General features: G+C 27.1%; 2 protein-coding genes across 3 annotated transcripts; both read left to right on the top strand.

Moving 5' to 3' along the window:
• The first annotated feature begins 1,060 nt into the window (after positions 1–1,060).
• On the top strand, positions 1,061–4,788 carry ATPsynB (ATP synthase subunit b, mitochondrial). The gene is made up of 5 exons (XM_089223617.1): positions 1,061–1,222; positions 1,281–1,544; positions 3,599–3,762; positions 3,846–4,034; positions 4,099–4,788. Exons 1-5 carry the CDS (start codon positions 1,195–1,197, stop codon positions 4,273–4,275), a joined length of 822 nt encoding a protein of 273 aa, XP_089079743.1. The 5' UTR covers positions 1,061–1,194; the 3' UTR covers positions 4,276–4,788.
• An 8,353-nt stretch (positions 4,789–13,141) lies between these two features.
• On the top strand, positions 13,142–24,017 carry UGP (UDP-glucose pyrophosphorylase). 2 transcript variants are annotated; one of them, XM_015516169.2, is made up of 8 exons: positions 13,142–13,375; positions 20,825–21,067; positions 21,802–21,984; positions 22,063–22,268; positions 22,339–22,414; positions 22,984–23,404; positions 23,487–23,758; positions 23,833–24,017. In XM_015516169.2, the coding sequence occupies exons 1-8, from the start codon at positions 13,310–13,312 to the stop codon at positions 23,938–23,940; spliced, it is 1,575 nt and encodes a 524-aa protein (XP_015371655.1). In that variant the 5' UTR covers positions 13,142–13,309; the 3' UTR covers positions 23,941–24,017. The 2 variants fall into 2 exon arrangements, with proteins under 2 accessions (XP_015371655.1, XP_015371727.1); XM_015516241.2 differs by lacking the exon at positions 13,142–13,375 and adding an exon at positions 19,606–19,800.
• Positions 24,018–25,574: the final 1,557 nt, after the last annotated feature.

Raw genomic sequence — 25,574 nt, 5'->3', positions numbered from 1 at the left:
CTACATACAATAAGAATTTGTTGTATTATGAATGATATGATATTATTCAATACACTATGTACCTATGTGTTAAAATATGTTGTAGTCTGTAGGTATTATTTTAATTTATAGATATGCTTAAAAAAATACAAATTAAGAAAGGGAGCAATTCCATTAAAATTGTGTGAACCAGAAACTTCAGAACCCGCAGTGGACCCAGTGGATATTGGAGTAAATAGCAATTAAAATTTGCTGATAGATATTATATCTTTTACTAATAGTATAGAGGCTATTACACACATTGCTATTTACCAAATAGTAAATTTTAAATTAGTATTTATTTGTTTTGGGATATAAAGTTTTATTACATATGTGAAGCCACTATAAGCACCTTATTATTATTGATGAAATAATTTTTCATTTTATAATTTGATGAGTTTGAAACTTTAAAGGATTATCGGATTATCCATAAAATTTGTAAATTACTAATTAGTACTTTTTGAATACCACAATATAAAATAAGAATAGAATTTTGATGATGTATATGTAAGCAACTAGATAGCGGTGTAACGTAACTTTTAACAGATTTCTGATAAGAACAATTGGTGATCACAAAATAATGACTCGTTGTGCAACCATTCTATCTTAAGCCGTGGTTACAACATAAACCAAATATCCACGGTTCCTGTATTCTATTTCCATAATTTCTTTGGTTATTTTCTACCGGAGTTTTATTTTCATCATTTGAAGTTTCGTCACTATCTTCATGTGGTCGTGGGCCGTAATCACTACGTTGTAAGCGACCGCGATTATATTTTCGTTAAAATATAGATCACAGATCACACGTTGTACCTACAACGCTTTTTCGCAGATAGCCGTTTATCGGTAGATCACACATTGGACCGGTCCCCAAAAGTTAATTTCTAATTACTTCATTACGTTTGTCAATAATTGATAAAAAATAATAAATCTAATATCTATCGTCATGAATTCTTATCAATCTTGTTGTATTCATTTAGCTGGTTTTAAATTTTAAACAGCTGTTTTTCCGTCGTATCTTTATTGACCTTACCAAAATTTCTAATATCATTCCATCAATTCACCAATCACCAGCACACCATCATTTTTTTCATCGTCCATCATCGTTTTTGCGAGATCGGGATTGATTTGTCGATTATTAAAGTCAAGGCACAGACAAAATATTAACAACCAACCATGTTGTCCAGATTAGCTCTACGTTCAGGTAAATATTCTAATAATTACATATTCAAATGTTTTTGTTTGACATGTTGTTTTTTCAGAACTATTCCGAGTAGCACCAGTATGTGCTAGTGTCGTGCGCTCCACACAAACAAAACCAGAAGTCGCTCACACTAATGAATCAATCATTGTACCGGGATTCCCCAAACCAAATGGCCGACCTCAACCAAATCCGTTTGACGGACCTGAACGTGATCTGGTGAATTTTCCCAGAATGGTGAGGTTAGAAGAACCAGCTAAAACTAGGTATTTGTTTGTACCAGAAGAGTGGTTCGAATTATTTTACAAAAAGACTGGAGTTACAGGTAATTATGTAAAACATAATCCATTAGATGTTCATTATTTATCCATACTATTTTCTTTTAGAGTATATCAGACTAATCAAACCAAAATATCATAATTTATACTATCAATATCTAATTTTCTGTGATTAATAACTGAATTTAAATTTTCTATAATATGAAAACAAATTTTTTTAAATTTATAACCCAAGCAGCATTACCAGCTTGTTGTTATGGGACTACCTATTTAAATTGTAAATCTTTAGTGGATAATATTTAATGATATGTAGTTTATAAACTAGTTTCTTTCACTTAAGAAAACAGCATACCCACAAATATTATCTCAGATTTTGAATTTATGTTAATATCTTTAATATTAGAGAGAATTAACCCTGTTCTCAAAATCCAAGGTAAGAGCATTAACTATGTTTGCTAGATGAAGTTTTACGATATTAAAATTTTTTTAGTGAGTTATGAACCTTTTTTTAATATTGCATTATTTATTTTACATGCATACTCTTAAAGGCTTAACTTATTTAAAATTTTAAATATTATAAAAATCTAACATACAAACAGATAGTAATACAATATTAACTTTAGCTTATATAATAGGTATTAGAGCAATTAGTTATTCTTACTAATATTATGACTAACAATATACAATTAGATTTGCTGAACACATCCTTATATATATATAGTAGAAAAAAATGTAATAGTTATTAATAATAATAAATTGTAAAAATAGCATATAAAAAAATAAAGTTTGGTAAGTAGATAACCACTCAACTGTACTGTAGTTGTTTGGTGTTTTATTTTTGGTTTTTTCAATTGTTAAGAAAAGTAGTAAGAATTTCCTTTTTGACATCAACCCATCCGCTCTCAAAAAAAAAAAAAGTACCAAATAACTAGTTTCACATTCAAACCAGAAAATATATTGAAGTTGACGACTGGAGCACTTTAACTGCTCGAAGGGCGAAGACAGACAAAAAAATAATGTATAAAACCCTTCTTTGTAAATTAATATATTCATCGCTTCACTTACTTCAATATCATGAAAATAAAATCAAGTTATATTATGTAATTAACACTAAAGTATTATTTGTGTTACTAATATATAATAAACTAAGGATTTTATACCGTAAAACGAAAAGTTTCTGTGATTTTTTAGTTTATTTTTAAAAATATTTTCCAATAATCCTAAATATGTAATTATAATATTTCTAAATTACTACCTCTTACTGATTTCCCTTTATCATGAATACATTTTCTGTGCACCATTTTAGCATGTATGAAAAAACTAATTACCTAAAAAAAATTGTTAAAAATCGAGGTATAACACATTCTATAACATAATATAGACACTGAAAGATATAATTTTATTACTTAAAGCTGATTAAATTATAATCAATTAAAATATATATTGAGAAAACCAAAAAACCACGCACACAAGCAAACATAATCTAGAAATTTGCTAGGCTAAACTGGTTTCAAGATTATCCCACATTATCCTGCACCGGATTAATGAATTATGTTAGTGATATGGTCTAAAAACATCCCATTGCATTTTTTTACACCGGTTTGGTATAGCAAATTTCTAGAATGATACAAATAAATGTCATGGGCTATGAAAGTGTTAGATATTCATTGTAGTATATTTATATATAATCCTGTACAGCACATCATACATAATTTGACTGAATAATATACAAGTAGATTGATTATTATAAATCTAATTTCTATACTTATACAACATAATAATTTATTACAGGACAGTAGAATAGTAAAATAAACCTTACAGCTAACATTTATCATTTGGGTAGGTTAAAGGTTATAGGTTGTTTAAGCTGTTAAAGTTGTTTCTGAAATTTGAGAATTATTAAAAATATTATGCCATGATATATATATATATATATATATATATATATATATATATATAATATATATATATATATATATATATTTTAAAATATATCATTAACTAAGCATTTTAAATTGTTTTAAAATTGTTTATTTTTTAATATTTTTAATGTTAATTTTTATTTTTATTGTAACTTCATAAAAACAAATTTGTTCTCTAGGTCCATATGTTCTTGCTGCTGGTATAACAACTTATGTATTAAGTAAAGAAATATGGGTAGTTGAACATGAGTTCCCTTATGTATTAGCTACAATTGGTTTGTTTTATGTTGGATGGAAAAAATTTGGAGCATCTTTGGCTAATGTCCTCGATAAAGAAATTGATGTATGTATCTATTTTATTGTATTGCATTATTTTTATTAAATTGTTGATAGTTAAATAATAAATAATTCATCTTTTTTATTCAGGAATATGAAGCATCTTGTAATGCCAGCCGTAAAGGTGAAATCGATGCTTTAACAGAAAGCATTGAAAGCCAAAAAAAAGAATTATGGAGAACTGAAGCTCAAAAACATGTAATTCAAGCAAAACGGGAAAATGTAGCTATTCAGTTAGAAGCCATTTACCGTGAACGAGCTCTTCAAGCCTACAACCAGGTAATATATTTAATAGTATAACAGGAATTATGTTAGTATCTATAATATTTTATTTTATTTAAAGGTAAAAAGGCGTTTGGATTATCAATTGGATTTGGCTAACTTGACACGCACTGTTCAACAAAGACATATGGTTAACTGGATCATTGAAAATGTTCTTAAGTCTTTAACAAATGAACAAGAAAAGCAAAGTTTTAAAAAATGCATGGTAGATTTACAAGCATTAGCTGCAAAAGCATGAATGTAATTTCAGTTAGTGCCATTTTTTTTAGAACATTGTATTAATGGTAAATAATAAAACATCAAACATATTTGCATTCATTTTATATACTTATTTAACAGTAGATTTTATTCTATCCAGAAAAATAGAAAAATAAAATAAAATAACGTATAAGGTATTAATATTATATAGAATACATTCTAATAAATTATTATATTCACTATAAAAAGATGTTGTACCATTATTTAAAAAATAAATAAATACAATTTTACCATTACAGAATCAATTTTTTATGATATTTTTATGTATATACAAATGGATATATAGCTTATATTTATTGGTGTAAGTTGGGCCAAATTATTGTGATTGAAGTTGAAAAGTTTTCATAATAACTTAGATCAATAGGAAGTTTTTGCCCCCTCTCAATATGACCAACAATGTTTTCTGATTTGCATACTGTTTGCTTAAATTAATTAATTTATAGTAATTATTACATTTGTGAATTACAATAAATGATACATTCAAAAATTTTAATGATGACTTAATTTCTGAAATATCTTTTTTTTTTTTTTTTCTTTTTTTTTTTTTTTCTTATTATCGACGACGCTGCCGGAACTGCTTGCGCATTACGTCAACAGCGCCGCCATCGTTTATTATACACTAAAAATGATAATGAATAATTACAAACATGCATACAATATTAACAAATACTATTTTCCTTTGATGAGCCGCTGTGCCGACTTCTCGGGCCGACCGGAGTCCGCCACCCTTGCCATCCCGTTCCAGATTGCCCCTCTGTCCGCGGTCTTCCTTCCGTCACTTCATAGCCCTTCCGTCACTTCAGAAATATCTGAGGTCAAGTGTGACTCCTTCTATCCTACAGACAACTTATATTATACAATCTTGAACAATTAAATAAATTATTCTGCTCAGAAAAGTTCAAAAAAATTATTTTATCATAATAAACTGAAATGTTACTAATTATCTAAGTCGAGACCTTAAATAATTAAATGTTGCTTATTAAACTTAACTGTGATTCATGGTTAATAAAAATTAAGTTATCAAAACAAAATTTATAATGTTCTAATGAACTTGAATTTACTTGTCCAGCCTTAAAATTATGTAATAATTAAATCTTCAAATAATGTTATATTTTACTCATCAACTTAAAGTTGCCAAAACTTTCTATATGATTTCCCATTTCAAGTTACCCAACCACCATATTCCTCTTATGTTCAATCTATCCTTGGGTTGCATGCCAAGAAACCCAGAAGATATTGAAATCTCACTAAAATTGACACTAAACAGTATAAAGTATCAACATTGAATGGTTTCATCGCCCAGGATTCAAGATTCTCAACTACTTAATCAGTTGTATTTATTGTTTGATATAAATATTTACAACAACTGTTTATTTTATTACACACAATAAACTAATAAAAATCATTTACTTTATCTAAGTATACAATTGCATACAAAATAGCAACTAACATACAACATACCATTATATTACATTTTGAAATAATGCCAGACTTTTTAACCTTTGACCTTAACATTTTAAAAGTCCTTTTGAAATTTTAGTTATATTTATGAAGTAGATTTTGATGTATAATTCTTAACTTTTAACAATAGTGAGTAAATACTATTCCCTACTTAATTTATGTTAAAATAGAAGAAATATTCAAACATTTTTTTATAATAATATACGGATTTGAAACCCTTTTGAAAATGTATACAAATTACATAATTACAATAACATTCATTAATTAAAGTATAATATTACTTTTACAGTTTAAAAAAAAAATTGAAATTTGATCAATTAATATTTAGGGCCTAGAGAATTAAATTTAAAACAATTAATAAAACTCATCAATGATTATAAGCTCCCTTAAGTTGTCTAAAGCTCTATTACAGACCAGACATTTTCGCAGTTGGACCCAAATGAATGATTTTAATTAAAATTATTGATAACTAGTGTCTTAAATGAGGTGATAAAATTGGCACATATGTTGGTTTAATATTACGTACACCATGGCTCCTGATCGAACCAAAAAAGTTTTCAATTGGATCCTGTTTAAAATTTCTTAATAATACGTATCCCTCCTCCCAAATCATTGAGAAGCCTTTTGCAAAGTACTTGTAATCCTTTAATAGTTTCAATCCAGTTTATACAACAGAAAGAATTACTTTTTTGGTTTTTGTCTCATACTGCATACCTACTTTGTAAAACAATTAAAGCTTTACGCCAGAAGTCCCAATGTACATAATTTAACGTAACCGCACTTCGCAATTCTTTTCCAGCAACTGGTTTAATTGTAATGCCATTGGCACCAGTGGCGGTTTGAACTTTTTTCCCCTCGAATCACGTTTAATATTTATACACCACCCACCCTAAAATATAGTTATTAGTTATTAGTAATAACTTATTACTTATTAGTTATTACTGTAGGTACATTATCTGCTGAGTACACATTACGGCTATATATTACATTTATTATTTATAATTTAATACTTAAATAATTACCAACCTGTAAAAATGGTCAAGTCTACCTTTTCCAACCATAAGACCCACCCACCCATTAATATTTTTGTGAATCACATTATTCAAATATACTCCCTTCGAGCTGCCACTGATTGGCACCATCGAATAAGTTATCTATGAATAAACACAATAAGTGTCCGCTATCTTCCACAGTGGTAAACGGAAAAAAAGTCCCTGGAAAAAAAATTCCTGGTAAAAAAATCCCCGGAAAAAAAGTCCCTGTTAATAAAATCATACTAAAAAACATGATTGTACGTAATTATTACATTTAATAATTATATGTTACAGGTATATAGGTATATTTTTACAAGTTAAAGAAAAAAAATACACTTATTACAATTTTATTCTTATATTGTACCCTATATTTGTCAAGAAGATATCAATGCTCAATTCTCCCCTAGTAAATTGTTTGCATAAATTTTTTAATCGAGTTTGCATTATATGCCCTTTATGTGGTCGCTTGCTGTAAGTTAATTGCCCTATTTCACTCAATGTTAATTTGGCGTTATCAGCCCCCACTTTGTTTTTCATATTTTTCAATAATTTCCAAATTGAAGGATTTTTATGTCCCAGCCCCACCAAATGATTAAACCTATTATTCCAACCTTCACACACGTTGTTGCCGTTGTTGGTTCTACTACTATCCAGTAAGGTACTTTTTTTTTTTATTAATTATAAAGTTTTCCGAACAAAATCATCTAAACTTAGTTATATAAAGTACAATTTTTTTTTTTTGGCTATTTATAAAAAAGGTATTAACATAATATATAACGTAATAATTAACTAGGTTGAAGATAAGCTACTTTAGGACATCATGGGGACGACCACGTTTTAGTCTTCGATTGATGGGGCTGACATTTAACCTGTAATGCTGTGGACCGCTTGCTTTGCGTAGATGACAGAAGAATCTTGCCGATAGGTCCTTAATGTAGTTCTTAATACTTAGTTGGTAAATTGAAGTCGGTGTGCAGGGCATCGTTTCGCACAAACCAAGGGGCATTTGAAATCACACGGAGGACTTTGGATTGTAAAACTTGGATTTTATTTATGTGGGTAGGTGTACTTTGACCCCAGACAGGGACAGCGTATAGTAATAGAGGACGAATGATTTGTTTGTATAGTAGTAATGACTAATGAGCACTTCCAGCTCAGTGATGTTTGTCGATTTATTAATGGGTATAAAATTTTTAAACGTTGGTATCCTAAATCCTTGTTGCACTAGTAAGGTACTTTCGTGCACATTCCACGTTGGAGGATGGTATTGAGGAGGAAGTCGACGAAACCGAATACTTAAATTATGTTCGTACAGGCTTGTAAGATAGATAGATAAGTAAGGTGTAGGTACACTATCCACTATACCCATACCTATTAGATAAAGTGAACATTTTTATATTACGTTTATTTCGTAAATTACTCAGGTAATATACTAATATATTATATAATACCATATATTAACTACTCGTTTTAGATTCTGAACGAAGTGATGAATGTATTGATTTTACAATGATGTGGTAATTGTTTGATAATATTCTCTAAATCAATAAGTGTAAAATTGAATTGATTTGGAATGTAGATATTACTACAGATGGTGGTTTTTGTTTCAAGTGTGATTGATATTGCTACAGCTTCTATGTTTGAATTGATAGGGATTTCCTCCCAAGGGAATGAGCTATTAATGAGTGTGCAAACACCACCACTTGCCCTCAGACAGCCGCTACGGTTTTTAAATGCATATTGGTAGTTGTTTATATTAGGCGGAGATTCGTCAGATTTGAGATTAGTTTCTTGAAGACATATTGCGATAGGTTGATGTAAGTTTATTATAAGTTTAATTTCATCGATATTTTTATGGAGACCATTGAGGAGGTTCCATTGAATAATGTTTTTTGGCTGTGTCTGCATTTAAGTGTTTATAAATGGTGATTTTTTTTTTTGAAGAATTATTTGATTTCATTATATTAAAAAGCTATTGCGTCTTCAGAGTGACTCAAGCAGCAAGTTAGTCTCGTGAGCCTGTTTTTAATGCTAACGATTTTTATTTTTGGCCGGTTCGTGTCTAATATTTCAATCATTTCCATCGGCGTTATGTTAAATTGGTTTAATAGATTGGAAGGATCATCCACGCTGAGGGAGTTTTCAATAATGTACTTGAGCTGAGGGAAGTCTATTTTTGGGTTGGAAATTCCTTCAAAGGCAGTTTTAGCTGGGGCTAGTGTTTCGTCAAGTTTAGCTACTATTTGTTCTATGGAGTTTGAGCGTTTAATTTTTTTGGCAGCGGGTTGAGGATTTGTCTTGGGTTTTTCGATGGTAGGTTTGATTATTGTAGTGTTATAAATTGGTGTAGGTGGTGTATTGTGTGTTACTTCTACATTTGCTTTTTTACCGATGGTTTGGGATTCTAATAGCTTTGTTGTGAGGATACTATTATTAGTTTGATGGTTTTGCTTTTCCTTCGGTGTTGTTGTTATGTTAATAGGGCTCTCTGTAATGGATGCATTGTCGGTGTCGCTGGTACTGGTGTATGATGAGATCGGTCATTTTGTGTGATCAGATGATTCCTGTGGGTGTATCGGCTTATTGGTACATTGTAGATTATTAAGTTCGATATTATGTTCTATGTTAGCACTGTCCTAATCCGTGGTATTTGACTCATTTTGTAAATTAGTATCTATAACAATTTCTTGGGATGTCGATGTAGAGTGGTTATTGCCATTAGTTAGAATCGTATTATCAAAATCTATTTACAGTGGTTTGATGTGTGACCAGTTTGTTTGCAGATATAGCATAATACGGTGTCATCCGAAAAGAATATGCGGTAATCGGTATGATCGTAATTAATTAATAATGAACTCGGCAGTTTATGGATATCGTCGGGGTGTAAATATACTTGTCGTCTAAAGCTGCCTATGTGCCCGTACTCGTCGTTTGAGAAACCGGCTTTCATAAAAGTAATGGGAGATAATATTTTAATGAGATTATCATTAATAGCTTTTATAATTATGTCATGCGGTATAGAAGGCTGCACATTGGAAATGATGATTCGTTTTGCCGGGTTAATGAGCCGACGATAAGTAATTTCTGTGTTGTTTATAATTATATACGATTGTTTTGAGATAATGTGATCGACGATACTCTTACTGGCGAAGTAAATACAAAATCTATTGTTGGATATGCGCGAAGCGAAGTTGATGTTATTAGGCGAAGTTAGTTGACTAAATGCTTTGATGTACTCTATTTGTGGGATATCATTTAATGTATTGAAGATAATTGCTTGGTCTTTTTTCGGGAAAGATGAGATTGCTGTTCTGCGAAAGTTTTGTGTGTGCTAAGTTGTGGATTGGGTGGCGTGAGTGAATTAGAGTTGTCCATGATGGCCGATGGTGTATTTAGGCAGAGGAGGTTGTTGTTACCTAATACCTATTTGGTTATGGGGGGCCGTTGTATAACAACATACCTTAATTGCAGTGTGTTGCATAATGCGACGTATGTATTACTGCTATCGGAAGCTAAGAAATGCGATAAGCGAAGACCAAGAACACACGTGTGTATCGGACCGGGGTAACACACTTACTAATTTCAAACATTATAGAGGTCAAAAGTAAACATTTTCCAACAGTTTTCAAAAATGACAGAAAAACGGGAATGTTTCTGACTTTTTTGAGTTATTTATAGACCACTGAAATTTTCAATTTTTATGAGAATTTTTCTTTGAAGTGTCAGTAAAAAATTTTGGATTACCAAAAAAAGTGGAAAAGTGAATACAAGGTTCCCTATGAGTTGATCTTAATGTAGCTAAAATAAATTTAAAGTCATTAATCACCATTTTATTTTATAAGCGTTTATAGTTCAAATTTTTACGAAATCTGTCGAAAACGCGAAAATTTGCAAGTAATTTTGAAGTTGAAAAATCATAAAATTGTTTGTGTTTATAACTAAGGATTAAGAATACAACACTAAGTTTTCCATAAGTAGCTATAGAGAAAACTCGAAGCATCATTATAGGAAAAATTTTAAGTGCGTTTGAATTTTAAATTTTTAGGAAATAACGATTTATCCTCAAACGATTTTAAATATTTGTTATTATTCAAAAAGTATAAGTCGTAGATACTTGAAAATTTCACCAGTTATTTAGATTGGCATTTTCTTTACATGATTTAATTTTCAAAATATTTTGACTTTTTTTGAGATATTTATAGACGACTGAAATTTTCAATTATTCTGAAAAAATTTTTTTGAAGTGTCGATAAAAGTTTTTTGGCGTTATCAAAATACTTGAAAATTGAATACAAAGTTCCTCATAAGTTATTCTTATAGCGATTAAAAAATTATAAGAATACACCATTTTTTTTTTATTAGCATATGAAGTTCAAATATTGACTTAATACGTAAATATCACGGCAATGTTCAAATTATCTTAGATAGAAATTCATAAAAGTTTTTATTTTTAAATCTAAAATTTGAAAATTTTTAATAATCTATAATATATCCTAGACAGATAAACCGTTTCCGTTCAGAATCGTTTTTCGTATACAATTATACCTATCATTACATTCAAATCTAACCTACCCTAGTCTGAGGTCCACCCCACCACCTAATGTACAGTAGAGCGACATCCACTTACCCGCTTTTTTTTAAATTTACTCATCATACCTATAGGTACCATGTAATACATTGTTGTCAAATATAGTGCGTTTATTTTACAAATAAAATTAATAATTACGTACAATCATGTTTTTCGTATAATTTTATTAACGGGGACTTTTTTTCCGGCATTCCACAGTATAGTAAAGTAATGGCAATCCGTTATTAAGGGGTTTTTATTATACAAATATAATACATTTTCAAATTTAAAACCATTTTTAAATTTGACAATATTCAAATGTTAGATATATTTAATATGATAACAGTACCTATACTTATGAAAATAAATATAAAAAAATGCACATCCCTTGTTTCAATTTCAGTTACTATTGTTATGCTTATTAGTACTAGTACCACTATTGCAGGTTGGTTTTGTAACAACAAATCAGAACTTTATAGGTACCTATAAATTATAATAATATTTTAAAATAAATTACCCATTTAAAAACTAGGCGTTTTTGCAAACCAACACAATACATGCATAATTATGTCTATTTTAGTATTCTATAATAATTCACCTAATTAAATTGTTGTAATACCATGAATATGAGACCTTTATCAGCTTTATCTATATTCTGTAGTTTTAAATTTGTTAATAAGTTTAAAGTAACTTGTATCGACCTAAATATACGTTTATGTTCAACAGTCAACAATAATATACGTTTTCACTGTTTTCAGTTAGCCTATTGAAAGGCTACAGTATTATAATATTATGAACAATGAACATTGAGCACGTACTGTGATATTAGGTCACACATGTTTATTTTTTTCACTCCAATTTATTATAAATTATAAATTCATTCTCAATTATCATTCACGATCGTATTCAATAAAATATTAGAATTAAAATAAAGTTCCAACATGTTTGACTATTTTATTACATCTATAATTGTTAAAAATCTATTTCGTTTGTTTAAGGTTTAACTAATGTGCATAATTATTTTAAAAACAATACAAACGAGAAATTAATAAATGATAATATCTGTTTGTAATTATACTCCCGTAGGCAATAGACATTCGTTTAATAAAGGTGACATGGATTACCTAACCTAGATAACATTATAAAAATAACAATGTTGGATTTAGAAGTGACCTTGTATTCTTTTTATGACTTATGTTGACTTGTAATTTGTATTTACTATTTCGTACAAACTAGCAACAACTATTGATATCTTTATTTTTGTTAGCAATTTTTTACTCGTTCTCACTACTACCAGTTTCTACAGTTCTAAAGTATACAACAAATATGATTTTATATAATCTGTACCAGTATAAAAGTCACTAAAAGTGTATAATTGATTTTTGAGTTTTAATTGGTTGTGAGTATTTATGAACTTTATTCCATAAATGATAAATCCATAAATATAGAAGGTATCAAAATATTAAAACCAAAAATATTAAATTTAAATTTAATACTTAATAAGTAGTCTAACCATTTCCGAAATGTCGATGATAATATATTATGTTCAAAAAATAATATATTTTTAGCAATTTAATATATTATTTTATATTAATTATATAATTTTACCCATTGTTAATTGTTAAGATAATAGAGATAATAATATGAGATAAATAGTAATAACCGATAGGCGATAACAACCGAAAACTGATTTCAGCTGTAATCTCTGATTGCACTTTGCATTTGCCGTGGTCTTTGACACTACACTACTACAGTATTTCTTCAATTTCTTTTTTCTTGTATGTCGTTGGCGATTGTGAGTACTTTCCAGTGTCCACTGTCCATCATCATTGTCCAGCGATTTAAAACATACATTTTTTTCTAAAATTTGTTTTTCATTTCAACCTTACATTCATATTCATTTAATATTTAGTATATTTATTGTATTTACGCTTAGAATATATAATTAAACAATGTCAATATCACAGAGTTCTATAGTGTCTACTAACTTATTATCTGTGAACGCAGATGAACATCAGGTACATTGCTATATTATTTGATAAATTGTTTGAATATTAAACTGGCATTAAAAATATTAGATACAAAATATCAACTTAATCCTAACAGAACATCTTTAAAAATTTAATGAGTAGTTATACTTGCTTATGTTTTTATTGTATGACTGAAGTACCGACTAACAGTTTTACTTATATTATGTAAATTTTACAAATAATTAGATAAGTGCTATTTACTTATTTAAGAACTCAAAACAAATAAAACTATTTATCTTACGTAAAAAAAAAATTGGACTCATTAAATAATTTAATTATACTTTTTAATCTTATTTTTGTTGACTATGGATGGTAGGATTTTATTGTATAAAGATCTGGTTTAAAGAACAAAGTCTAATGTTGATAATTTTTTTTCTGCCATTAAATTGTGGCTAATTATCATATAATTATCAATATTTTTCTTCTCTAAAATATGTTTATATGTCCATAAACTAAATAAACTATTAACTAATAATATGCAATATATAAATTTATCTATTATTATACTTGTTTGTTATAAGCAAAATATATTTTCATAGCACTTCCAATGTTTTGAAGTTAGTTTGTCAGGGATGTGGAATACAAAGCTGGTATACAATTCCATTTTAAATGTAATATATGAATGGTTTTATAATATGATCTAAATGTTTATCGATAACCAGTTATTTTATGAATTCTGACCGTTTCGATGCCCACAAAGAATTAGCAAAATGATGCAAAATGCTTTTGGTGTCAATATAAGCTATATATAGTGTATTAAAAATATAACTGATTTGGGTTAGTAATAAATTACACTGGTCACTAATTTATTAATCAGAATATTAGCTCTGTTATGAATATACTATTATATCAATTTAAAACTATTTCGACTAGGTACTAAGTTCAACCACAATTTACTATGTCTCTTATCACTAGAAACAGGATTTTTATGTTTTTACATATTTTACTTTACTGAGACTATAAAGTGCCGTTTGTTGGAGGTTTCTCAACGTTTTGTAAAATACCAAATTTATATGCAACATTTAATTTTGCATAAAAGTGCCTATTTAGATATTAGAGGATGACATATTTAGGAATGTTTATTCTATTAAACAATAAAAAACCACTTGTATTAGCAGCATTCATGGGATAATTTTTTTCTTTAAAATGTTGTTTTATGTAGAACACATTATTATAAAGATAAAGCATTGTCTTAAATTGTTTCAAGTTGTTAGTTGTTTATTTTGGTTTGTTACAGATTTCAAAGTATTTTTTACATATTTAACATATTAAAAAGTTGATATTTTATATATTTATAAGACAATATTTTCAAACGAATATAGTACTTTTGTCGATTGTCATTAAATTTGAATATTTTGTTTAAATATTTACCATTTTATTTAAAACAGTTATCAATGTTATTTATTACCTATCAATCCAAATTACATGAATAAAATAAAATTATAAAATTTAAATTAAAAACAAATCAAAGTTGATTTTTATGTGATAAATTGGAGAATAATTTGATTTAGATAAATAATAAATAAATCAGTAGTGTACAAAAATATACATAACATGTATAATGTTGAATGATGTTGGGTGATCAGTGGATCTTTAGTTTTCTTTGTCATGATTTTGCCACCCTCTGTATGCAAGTGATCAACATGCATGAAATATCATCATTGTCATAATATTTAAAAATTAATGAAAAAGTACCATTATAATATATCTGGAAGACAATTTATATTGTCTAATCTTTTAAATGAGAGTAATAGTTGATTATATATTTTTATTATTACATGTGTATGTCATGTGACTCACTTCAATAAGCTTAATCAATATTCAATGATTAATACCTAATGTAGAATGTGTGTAAATACTTTTTTGTTTTTGATTATTATTTCAAGTTTAAAAGTATTATGCCTAGTTTATTAAGAGTACAATAATAACTAATATGTATTAAGTTCTTCATCCTCAACAATGCATCCCTAAAATGTGCTGTGAATATTTTTCTCTTAATTTAATTTAATTATCTGTGTTCATAAATTAACAATGATAAAATAATATTTATTAAAATTTCAAACTAACTATTAAGTAGTTTACAGTTTATTTCTCAAATACATTCCTTGTGACATGACAAAATAATATAATTAGGTGATAAGCTGTCAGGTAGAGTCGCATATTTGAGCATTTTAATTAACTAATGCAAATAACCAGTTACAACTACCAACAAAATAATGTAGAGTAAATAAGTATTTACTGTCAGTTTAGCAGTAAAAACTTCTTTTTACTAAAATATTTATGAAGACTAAAATTAATATGTAATACAAACGGGTAATGGCATAAGAATATTGTTAAGTATATAAAAGCCTAACTTCGTAAAAAGTAAAAACCTAAAACGAGTTTTATAATATCTTATATATAATTATTTTATCTTAAAAATTTTAAAACCTGAAAAGTCTTCAAAAGTTAACTGGAAGGTAACTTCAAGTATCTCAAGTCATCACATTATTAGAACTTTATTTATTTCAGAAATATTTTAATACATTTTTTCTTTTTTGAATACAAATGCATTCTTAGACAATCTTTAAATTAATTTGTATTAGGATGAGTGAGTCTTTAATTATAATAACAGTAGTAAAATCGTAATGAAAATATTAAATGATATGCGTGTGCAATGACAAAAATTAAAAACCTGTATTAAGCCCAAAACCATCTGTGTTTAAACAGTCAAAGTGATCTGAGGTTAACGATTGACTGGCGTCACTAACTTACTGATGGGTAATTACTCGAGTTTTTAGTTGATGAATTCTCGCCCCATATACATGTGTTAACTGTAAAAACAGCGATATCGTTAAAGCCTTTTAAAAATCTGTTATCCATATATTTTTGTTACCTTAAGCATTTAAAAAAAAAAAATGATTTGTGGAAAAAGGTATCTATAGAATTTTTTACTGGCATCATGGCTGCTGTGTAATGTGTATATATATATTTATGTAAACACTGTGTAGTGTGTTTCTTTTTAAAAGTAACACATAATTTTTCTGTTCAGTTCCTCAAAAAATGATTAATGTTAGTCATTATTAAAAAATAAAAACTAGTCACTTGTCTTAACCTTGAATGTCAATTTAATGAAATTACTACTACCTACTCATAATAATAGGTAAGTATTTTGATACTTGAATCACATCATTTTTATGAAGGGGGTGGGGGCTATTGCTGTATTTTAAGTTCCAGATTTCCGCTATTTTCTCAAGGTTTTTGAGCTATTCCAATATTTAAAATTTGTTGTGAAGTTCATTCAAATATATTGAATGTATTATTATTTTTTATTCAGATTTGATGAATAAAATTGTATAATTACTTATATTTTATAAATTATATAAATCAAAATTAAATTTTTTAAATCAAGATACTTAAATAAATTTTAATGCCTATTGCACTAATTTCTTAAATTAATTTTGTTTTTGTTTTTTTGTTTTGTAAACATAATAAAAAATAATATTATTCTGAAAATTACATTTTTATTGACGACTGTCATTAAAACATTGATCACAAATAATATTATGTTGGTTTTCAATCAGTTTAATTTTTTTTTAATAATATAATTAATACAAATTATAATTTATAAGACGACTAAGTGTAAAGTTTTTATTAAGTATTTACTATATCTGCTATTTGGATGTTTTTTTTTTAAGTAATATGTGTTACTTTTTTTAATATAATATAATCGGATATAATTCATTAATAATAAAAAATAATTCAATAATCACGTATTAATTTTTATGAACAATATGAACCGATTATATTCCGTACCTTTCTACTGTATGTACATACAATATACTTACGTATTTAATAGTAAATGTGTTTACCAAACACTAAATGTGTTACACGATGCAAATTTGAACTCCACTACGCAATACATTTTTTTAGAGTTGAAATGTGTTATGCGTTTAGTTTATCTGTAATTAAACACAACATTAATTTGCTATACTTTCCAGTTATTTAATATTTCCTATGATTAATGCCTGATATACACGAGTCTTGTATTTCATCCTATGATTATTATAGCAAGACAGTGCTTAGCTTGAATCTTTAGCTTCGGGTAAACAGAACTAGCTTGATTAGGTATTGTCTAGTAAAATAGTGAAAGAGCTAGTAAAAAGGTTGCTACAGTATTTTAAGCTAGGGGCTAGATATTAGCATGGTATTTTATTTTTTGACCAAGTAGTAGTAAGTATTTTCGACCCTCAACATCGATCTTGCTTGGAATTCCTAGCATAGGTAATTATATAATCGGCTCTAACTCTTGCCAAGTCAGAATTGTCACCGGAAATACTAGCTTAAAATATTAGTTTCGTTTTCGTGTAGACCGAGTGTTATACTCGTCGTCAGAACGTCTAAACAACGGTAAAAAGTTTGTCCGGTTTTTTTTTACGAAAGTATTTGAATATTTTTAAAGTCACTGATTAAACATGTCGAATGATATTAAGATTGTTTTTAAAACTATAATAACAAAATATCTAGCTTGGCCGTAGATACGCAAATTGTAACTTAATGTATCATAATTTCGAATTTTGATTAGGACGTAAATGTAATGTAGGTATTAGGTCAAAAATGTTACATTTGTACGTAAGAACAATCGTTTTTAAATTATGATAGAACAGATTAATGTGTACAATAAAAGTACCAGGGTTCAAAAACAGTTTGGAATCGTTAAAAAATATACACATACTTTTTTCATTATTTAATTAAATATATTCCATCTGCTTACAAGATTAAGTTAGGGATGGGGAGATAGTTCAAACAAAACCTCGGAAAACTTCCTATTTTTACTATTTTTTTTTATCCTATTTTAGGAGGTCTCTAGACCAGTTTCTTTTTAGCTGACTGGGAATTTGTGACAGTATGAGAGTAGACATGTTTTTAATTAAGGGGTTATATGATTATTGATTAGTTTACATTTAGAATGGAAACTTTTAAAGTGGCTTTTAGCAATAAACTGTTTGCAATTTTAGGTCATTGTGGAGGACTAAATTTGATATGTCCCGTGGAGCACCGGCGATTAATTATAATAATATAATTGACTGAAAGGCTTGGGTCGGAAAATTTTACTGTAGTTCTCAACAGTTTAAAAATATGGCTGCAAAATACGTCTATTTAGAAGTAAACGAAATTAATAATTTTTTATGTTTTTTATGTACATTTTAATATTGTAAATTGTATGAAATAAAATAAATTTACACTTATATACATTCATGCATAATAATGTAATTTGTCTAATTAGGAGAGGACCCAAAAATACTGTAGTTACCAGTTTACCTCCTGAAATTCAGGTCCACGCACGTCTGTGCATATTTATTTTATATAATAATATATTCTTTTTGTAAATTTACCGTGTTCGCATTCTGCATTAATTTTTATAAATACCGTACATATATCTGTTTCTATTCAATAATAAAAAAATAAATTTTTATTAAAATATTATAATATGGGTTATTAACTTATTACGCATCATAGCAACGCAATGGCTCAACAAAATTAATTTTATGTTTATTATATTTTTATGTAAGTATAATAATATATTATATTATTTTAATTGTCATTCATCAATTTTGTGTTTAAATGTTTTTTTTTTCTATTAAAAATTATAATTGTACTAAATAATGGCCGATTTTCAAAAACCATTTGTTTTGGGTTCTCGGCGTTTTAACCAATTACATTTTTATAACGAAGAGGTAAGAATTCTTATAATAAATTGTACAAAAAGCAATAGTATTGAGTTACCAAAGTGAGCTAGGTACCTAATAAGCTATAATGGCACAATTGGAACTAACCACATATTATGTGTAAAGATAAAACAATTTATTATTTTTATTATTGTACTTATCTGACTGTATCCAGAATGTATACGGTTTTTTTTAATCATAATAATCTAAATTAATTTTCATGTTACAAAATATTATTTATTCAAAGACGTCATTTATTTAATTCATGACGTGTTGACGTCGTGGTTGACTAGTAGTGAAACTATGGATAGATAAATATTAGATAACATTGGTAATTGAAACATTAATAGCAATAAGACTAGATAGCTAATAGTATTACAATTTAAAAATCATAGAAGGAAAGAAAAAAACGTTTAACGATGTAGTACGAATATATTATTATTGAGAGCTTTCGATCGACACGGTACAATTGCGTTTTGCAGATTAGATAAAGGCTGTAGAAATACTACATGAGTTAGCTGTATAAAAACTGGTTTTATGAGTGAGGGAAGGCCAGTTTATGTTGTGTTCATATAGTAACGGATGTTCGTTTGACGTTGTATTCGAGTATAGTAAAATAAATATTGTAAAATTTTGTTAGAAAAAATGGTCGAGGAAACAAATGTCGGATATTCGGGAATAAATATTTCCACGAATGTCGTTAAGGTAATTCTTATTACATTCTTTGCATGTTTTATAATTTTATTTTGTACGTTATTTTTTCTTACATACATGATGAAATTAAAATACAAATTTTCGAAAAACATGATGAAATTTTCGTATAACAATTGTAGATTTGTACCTAATTAATTTTCAAGTTAAGAAAATTATATGGATTTTGACAGTGTTTAAAATATGAAGTATACCGTTTCTATTATATTAAATATTATTTATTGATGGCATTCTAAAAAATTCCTTTTCATTATTAGTTAAATTTTTAATATCTACTGCATTACAAACTTGTGTATCCACTATCTATATGGACAATCTTATGATCAAACATTATTTTAAATATTGTAGTTTTATACCTAATAATAGTAATTACGGATAATTCAAATAAAACATGTAAAATGTAAATACAGAAATACCTATTTATGATATTTGCATACGCAGTTAAATAATTGAAAATTTGAAATGCTGTCAAAAAATAAAACGAAAAATTGTATTTTATTCTCAACTCGTAATATTCACATTATTAAAATTATATTTGAATTATGATTTCCCTGGGTTTCGAAAAAAATATTTTGATCTATTAAGAATACATTTTTATCGTCTGTTGTAAACAGTAATGAGTATTAGAAATTGTCTAGATTAGTTAATATTTATTTTCCTATTTATTATATTATATTATATTATTACATTAAAAAAATATAAGTTGGTAATTACTAATTATTAAAATATTATGGCTTGTGCACACGTTAAAAAAAAATATAACCTATTTTATTATTGGTAATTTATTTATTTTCTTGCTTTAAAATAAAATATTTGAAAATAAAACATATCTTTTTTATTTAAGACATTATATTATTTATTGTTATTACCTATTAGCTGAATGCGTGGCTAATATTTGTATAAGTATATGATAATGCATCACAATTCATGCTATAATAATTTAATGTTAACAACATATTTAAGTTTTTAATTGTATTAGATTTAATTGTATTTCTACATTTTAAATTTTTATTTACAGCCAAAAGGACACTCTCGTGTACCTTCAAGTACAGACTTGAAAGAGTTCAAAGAAGTTACCCAACGTGATTCATTGGTACAACTAGAAAAAGAAATGGCCGCTTTGCTTACAACTACAACAGATGATAAAAAAGATTTGGCAAAATCACAATTTTCAGCGTTTTCACGTTTATTTCAACGTTTCCTAGAAGAATCTGGACCATCAGTTGATTGGGACAAGATTGAAAAATTGCCTACTGATGCTGTAAGTATATAACATTAATGAAATATAAATATTTTTACTTGTTTTGATGACCTAATATTTGACCTGCAGATAATTTGTATTTGTTTATCTAATATTTTTTTTTAATTGACATACTTCATGACCAATATTCTATTTTTTTTATTATTTTACTAAAAAATAAATAATTTGTTCATTAAAAATACAAAAAAATATTTTGAAACCATTGATATTTGACTATAAATTAATCATTTAACAATTCTTAAATCATTTAGAAATACATATGAATAAATTAATTGAAAATTCGTCTTTACATCTGTTAGCAATGATTTATAGGAGTAAATTAAACTCTAGTCTCTATCGTCTATACTGTAATACATAAGATCATATTTTTTATTTATTCAGTATCAATAGTTTGTACCCTCAAAAAATTATAAAAATGTACGAAGTGAAATATTTGCAAGCTAATTTACTTGGTTGATAAACTTTTTGATTAAATTACACAACCTAAACTATAATAAGTTTAATAAAATAATAATAAACAAATATATGACTAAACATTAACAGAAGTTTTTGATAATTCATGATAATGTAAATTTTAATCCATTTAATTTTATTTTATGCATTATACAACAGTACATTTTTATTAGATATTATAATTTTTCAAATAAATACTTATGGATCTGAATTTTGGTTTAATTTTATCTTTAGACATCCTTTTTAAATTTTATAAGTACATTGTACTCATTGTAATGTAGATACGAGATTATGATACTTTATCAAAACCAAGTCCTGATGATATTCATTCAAAGCTTGAAAAATTGGTGGTAGTTAAGCTTAATGGAGGTCTTGGTACATCCATGGGATGCCGTGGTCCAAAATCTGTTATACAAGTCAGAAATGATCTTACCTTCCTTGATTTAACGGTTCAACAAATTGAGGTTAGTAAATATTATAAAATTATTACTTTTATTATAATACTATTTTTATTTATTTATTTTTTTTTTTTTTTTTGACAGCACTTAAATAAAAAATACAATGTTAATGTACCGTTGGTTTTAATGAACTCTTTTAATACGGATAAAGATACTGAACAAATCATTCGAAAATATAAAGGACTTCAAGTAGAGATATATACATTTAACCAAAGCTGTTTTCCTCGAGTATCTAAAGAATCACTTTTACCAATTGCAAAAAACTGTGATATTGAAGGCAACATTGAAGCGTTAGTTTGATAAATAATATCAATATCTTATTTTGTATTAACAATAAATTATTTATTTTTTGTATTTTAGATGGTATCCTCCAGGTCACGGAGATTTCTATGACAGTTTTAAAAATTCTGGATTATTGGAAAAATTTATTAAAAGTGTAAGTATTTTAATATTTATTTAAAGTGTATATCATTTGCATAACAAAGTTTTACTGATCTCTGTCTAATATATTCAAGCTCTGATGGCAAAACTGTTACATCACATTACTGGCTGTGTAGAAAAACTGTTAAAATCAAGGAAGTTAAATATTAGTCCCTTACACAACACTTTTTCAATCATGTTAGCTTTCTTATAATTATATAATCAAGAAGTAAACATTAAATAAATGTTCTTTTAATGGGTATTTAAAATAGTTTATATAGACCACCAGATTAACATTATTGCTTGAGTAATTGTTGTGCTTAGTTGTGTTAGTTTAATTTTGCTAGAAACAGATGCTTTGTGGTTTTGCTTTAATAATTTACATGCTAACAAGAGGAGACTATTTAACATCTATATATTTGTTATGTAAAATGTTCATTCCTTATGTTTTGTGTATAGAGTTCATTAGCCAGATTAAACAATTTTACAACATTAAATTTTATAACAACATATATTCTCTAAAATTTAAATATACTTTTATTTTTATTTTAAGAATTTAATTATTAAAAAGTATTAATTTCTTAGGGTCGCGATTATTGTTTCATCTCCAACATTGATAACTTAGGTGCAACTGTTGACCTAAATATCCTCAATATGTTATTGGACCGTGGATCTAATCCTCTTGAATTTGTAATGGAAGTTACCAATAAAACTAAAGCTGATGTTAAAGGTGGTACATTAATTCAGTATGAGAATAAATTAAGACTATTGGAAATAGCGCAAGTCCCTAAAGAACATCTTGAAGAATTTAAATCAGTAAAAAAATTTAAATTTTTCAACACCAACAACCTATGGATCAAACTTAATGCTATTGAGAAAGTTTTAGATGAAGGATCCATGAATTTGGAAATCATAGTGAATAACAAAACATTAGATAATAATTTAAATATAATTCAACTTGAAACAGCAGTTGGTGCAGCTATGAAATCTTTCAATGGTGGTCTTGGTATGTAAAATTAAAAAAATAGTTTTGTTATTATTTAAAATTTCTTAACATACTCTTATCTTTACATTCCAAAAAAATATAGGTATAAATGTACCTAGAAGTCGTTTCTTACCAGTTAAAAAAACCTCTGATCTTTTATTGGTGATGAGCAATTTGTACCACATGAGAAATGGATCGTTGTCAATGAGTCCATTGAGAATGTTTCCTACAACTCCGTTAGTTAAACTTGGCGATAAAGATTTTGCTAAAGTAAAAGACTTTTTGTCTCGTTTTGCAACTATTCCTGATATACTAGAATTGGATCATTTAACAGTCTCTGGCGATGTAACATTTGGTCGAAATGTTTCTTTAAAAGTAAGAATTGAGTTCTGCAATTGTGAATTGTGTGTAAGATAAATATTATATATAACATAATGTACTGTTTAAAGGGAACTGTTATTATAATCGCAAATCATGGGGATAGAATTGACATCCCTTCAAATGCAACGCTTGAGAACAAGATAGTGTCTGGAAATCTTAGAATACTCGATCATTAATAAATCTGCACATTGCTACTTATTGTTTGAAATAGCACAAAATGTTTTAATTATTATAGTATTGTTTTAGATATGTATATTTATTGTTTTTATTTATTTTCAAAGTTGTTTTAGTGAATTATTTACAATTGTTATATCGAGAAATGGGAAGATCTAATTGCCATGCTATCAAAATGTTTTAAGAATTAATTATTGGTTTAATATGTTGTGTTTATATTTTATATTGCTTACTATTTTTTTTTTTTTATATATATATATACATATTATATTCTCATATATAATTATTGTAATCAAATAAATCTTGGAATTTAAATCAAATTTTTATTTCTTTATATCCACTTCATCATTTTAAAAGGTACAAATTATAAGGCTTGTGTGTGATCATCTAAAAACATTTCAAACAAAGCATTCATACATATTTTAAACCTTACTCTATATTATGTATAAAATATATAATACAATTATTTTCCCTATTTCCTTATTCATTTACATTAATTGGGTACTTCTTTGTGACGTGTTTGAGTGTTTCTTTAGTAGACAACAGCAGAAAAAAGAGATTAGTAAGAAACCACAAAAACCTAAATGAAGCATTGAAGTCATAAAAATCACCTTAAACTTGTACCAAACTAATAGACACAACACCAAACATGAGTTATTGCGACAATGTTTTTAAATGCAATTACATAAATTAAACAAGTTATTATATATTACGTTCCAATTGTTCCAAAAACATTTAAAAATAAAATTTTAATATTTTAAATTTATACAAACACGTAAACCATCAGACAATTTTATTTTTTTTATTAATGTAGTTAAAAGTGTATTAATCTTGAAAACTTAAAACAAATCCACTGTTACTAAGTTACATTATTATATGTCATTTTCAAGTATTTTAACTAATTTTTAATTATTTATAAGCATTTGAAGTTTTTTAATACCTATCTTTATTTATTGAGCGAATAATATTTATAGTGACAGTTACCAATATTTTTTGTGTTACTTATAGTTCTACCTAACTGTTATAGCTGAAATTAAAAATGGATTTATAGATTTTAATTTATTTTAAACCTAATAAAGACGGTAAAAATATAGGTTTTGAATTGCACTATTTAGCATTATGCTATTATCACAGATTATATAAAATATATATTATATAATCTGTGCTATTATTAAGCTAAAAATGTTCTCTTTCAGTAGGTATCTAATAAAAAATAAAATTGTTGAATTTTGCGGTGCATTAGGTTTTACCCATTAGCGTATGTGTATATAACACTACATTTTTATTATATTTAAATGTATAATATATCTATAATAATAATTGAATATTTACCCATGTTGTTTAGTGATGATCAGAGCCCTATTTAGGGGGGAGCTAAGAGCTTGAGAAATGCAATTCCTGCAAAAACAAAATTACAAGCATTCTAATATTTTCTTGCTACAGTATGCGTTTTAAGGACATTAACACATTAGTTTCGACCTGGTAAATCAACAATTTCGGGAGGTCAGAGCTTAGGTAAGGGTATTCCTTGGCCTATTTATCTCTATACTCCAGGCATTTTATATTCCATAAAGGCTCAAGCTTTATGTATTTGGATACAAATTTAAGCGTCGTGTCTTCATTCCAACGAAACGAC

Source organism: Diuraphis noxia, unplaced genomic scaffold (assembly GCF_037042655.1).
Source record: "Diuraphis noxia isolate RWA-SAM2 unplaced genomic scaffold, SU_Dnox_SAM2 contig0003, whole genome shotgun sequence".
In the NCBI taxonomy this organism is placed as follows: domain Eukaryota; kingdom Metazoa; phylum Arthropoda; class Insecta; order Hemiptera; family Aphididae; genus Diuraphis; species Diuraphis noxia.
The sequence above is the reverse complement of the archived record's forward strand: the minus strand, read 5'-3'. Positions and strand labels throughout refer to the sequence as shown.

Coding starts and splice junctions, on each gene's coding strand:
- ATPsynB (XM_089223617.1), top strand. CDS start 1,195: ATGTTGTCCAGATTAGCTCTACGTTCAG. Junction 1,223..1,280: donor CAGATTAGCTCTACGTTCAG/GTAAATATTCTA, acceptor TTGTTTTTTCAG/AACTATTCCGAGTAGCACCA. Junction 1,545..3,598: donor CAAAAAGACTGGAGTTACAG/GTAATTATGTAA, acceptor TTTGTTCTCTAG/GTCCATATGTTCTTGCTGCT.
- UGP (XM_015516169.2), top strand. CDS start 13,310: ATGTCAATATCACAGAGTTCTATAGTGTCTACTAACTTATTATCTGTG. Junction 21,068..21,801: donor AAAAATTGCCTACTGATGCT/GTAAGTATATAA, acceptor ATTGTAATGTAG/ATACGAGATTATGATACTTT. Junction 21,985..22,062: donor TAACGGTTCAACAAATTGAG/GTTAGTAAATAT, acceptor TTTTTTTGACAG/CACTTAAATAAAAAATACAA.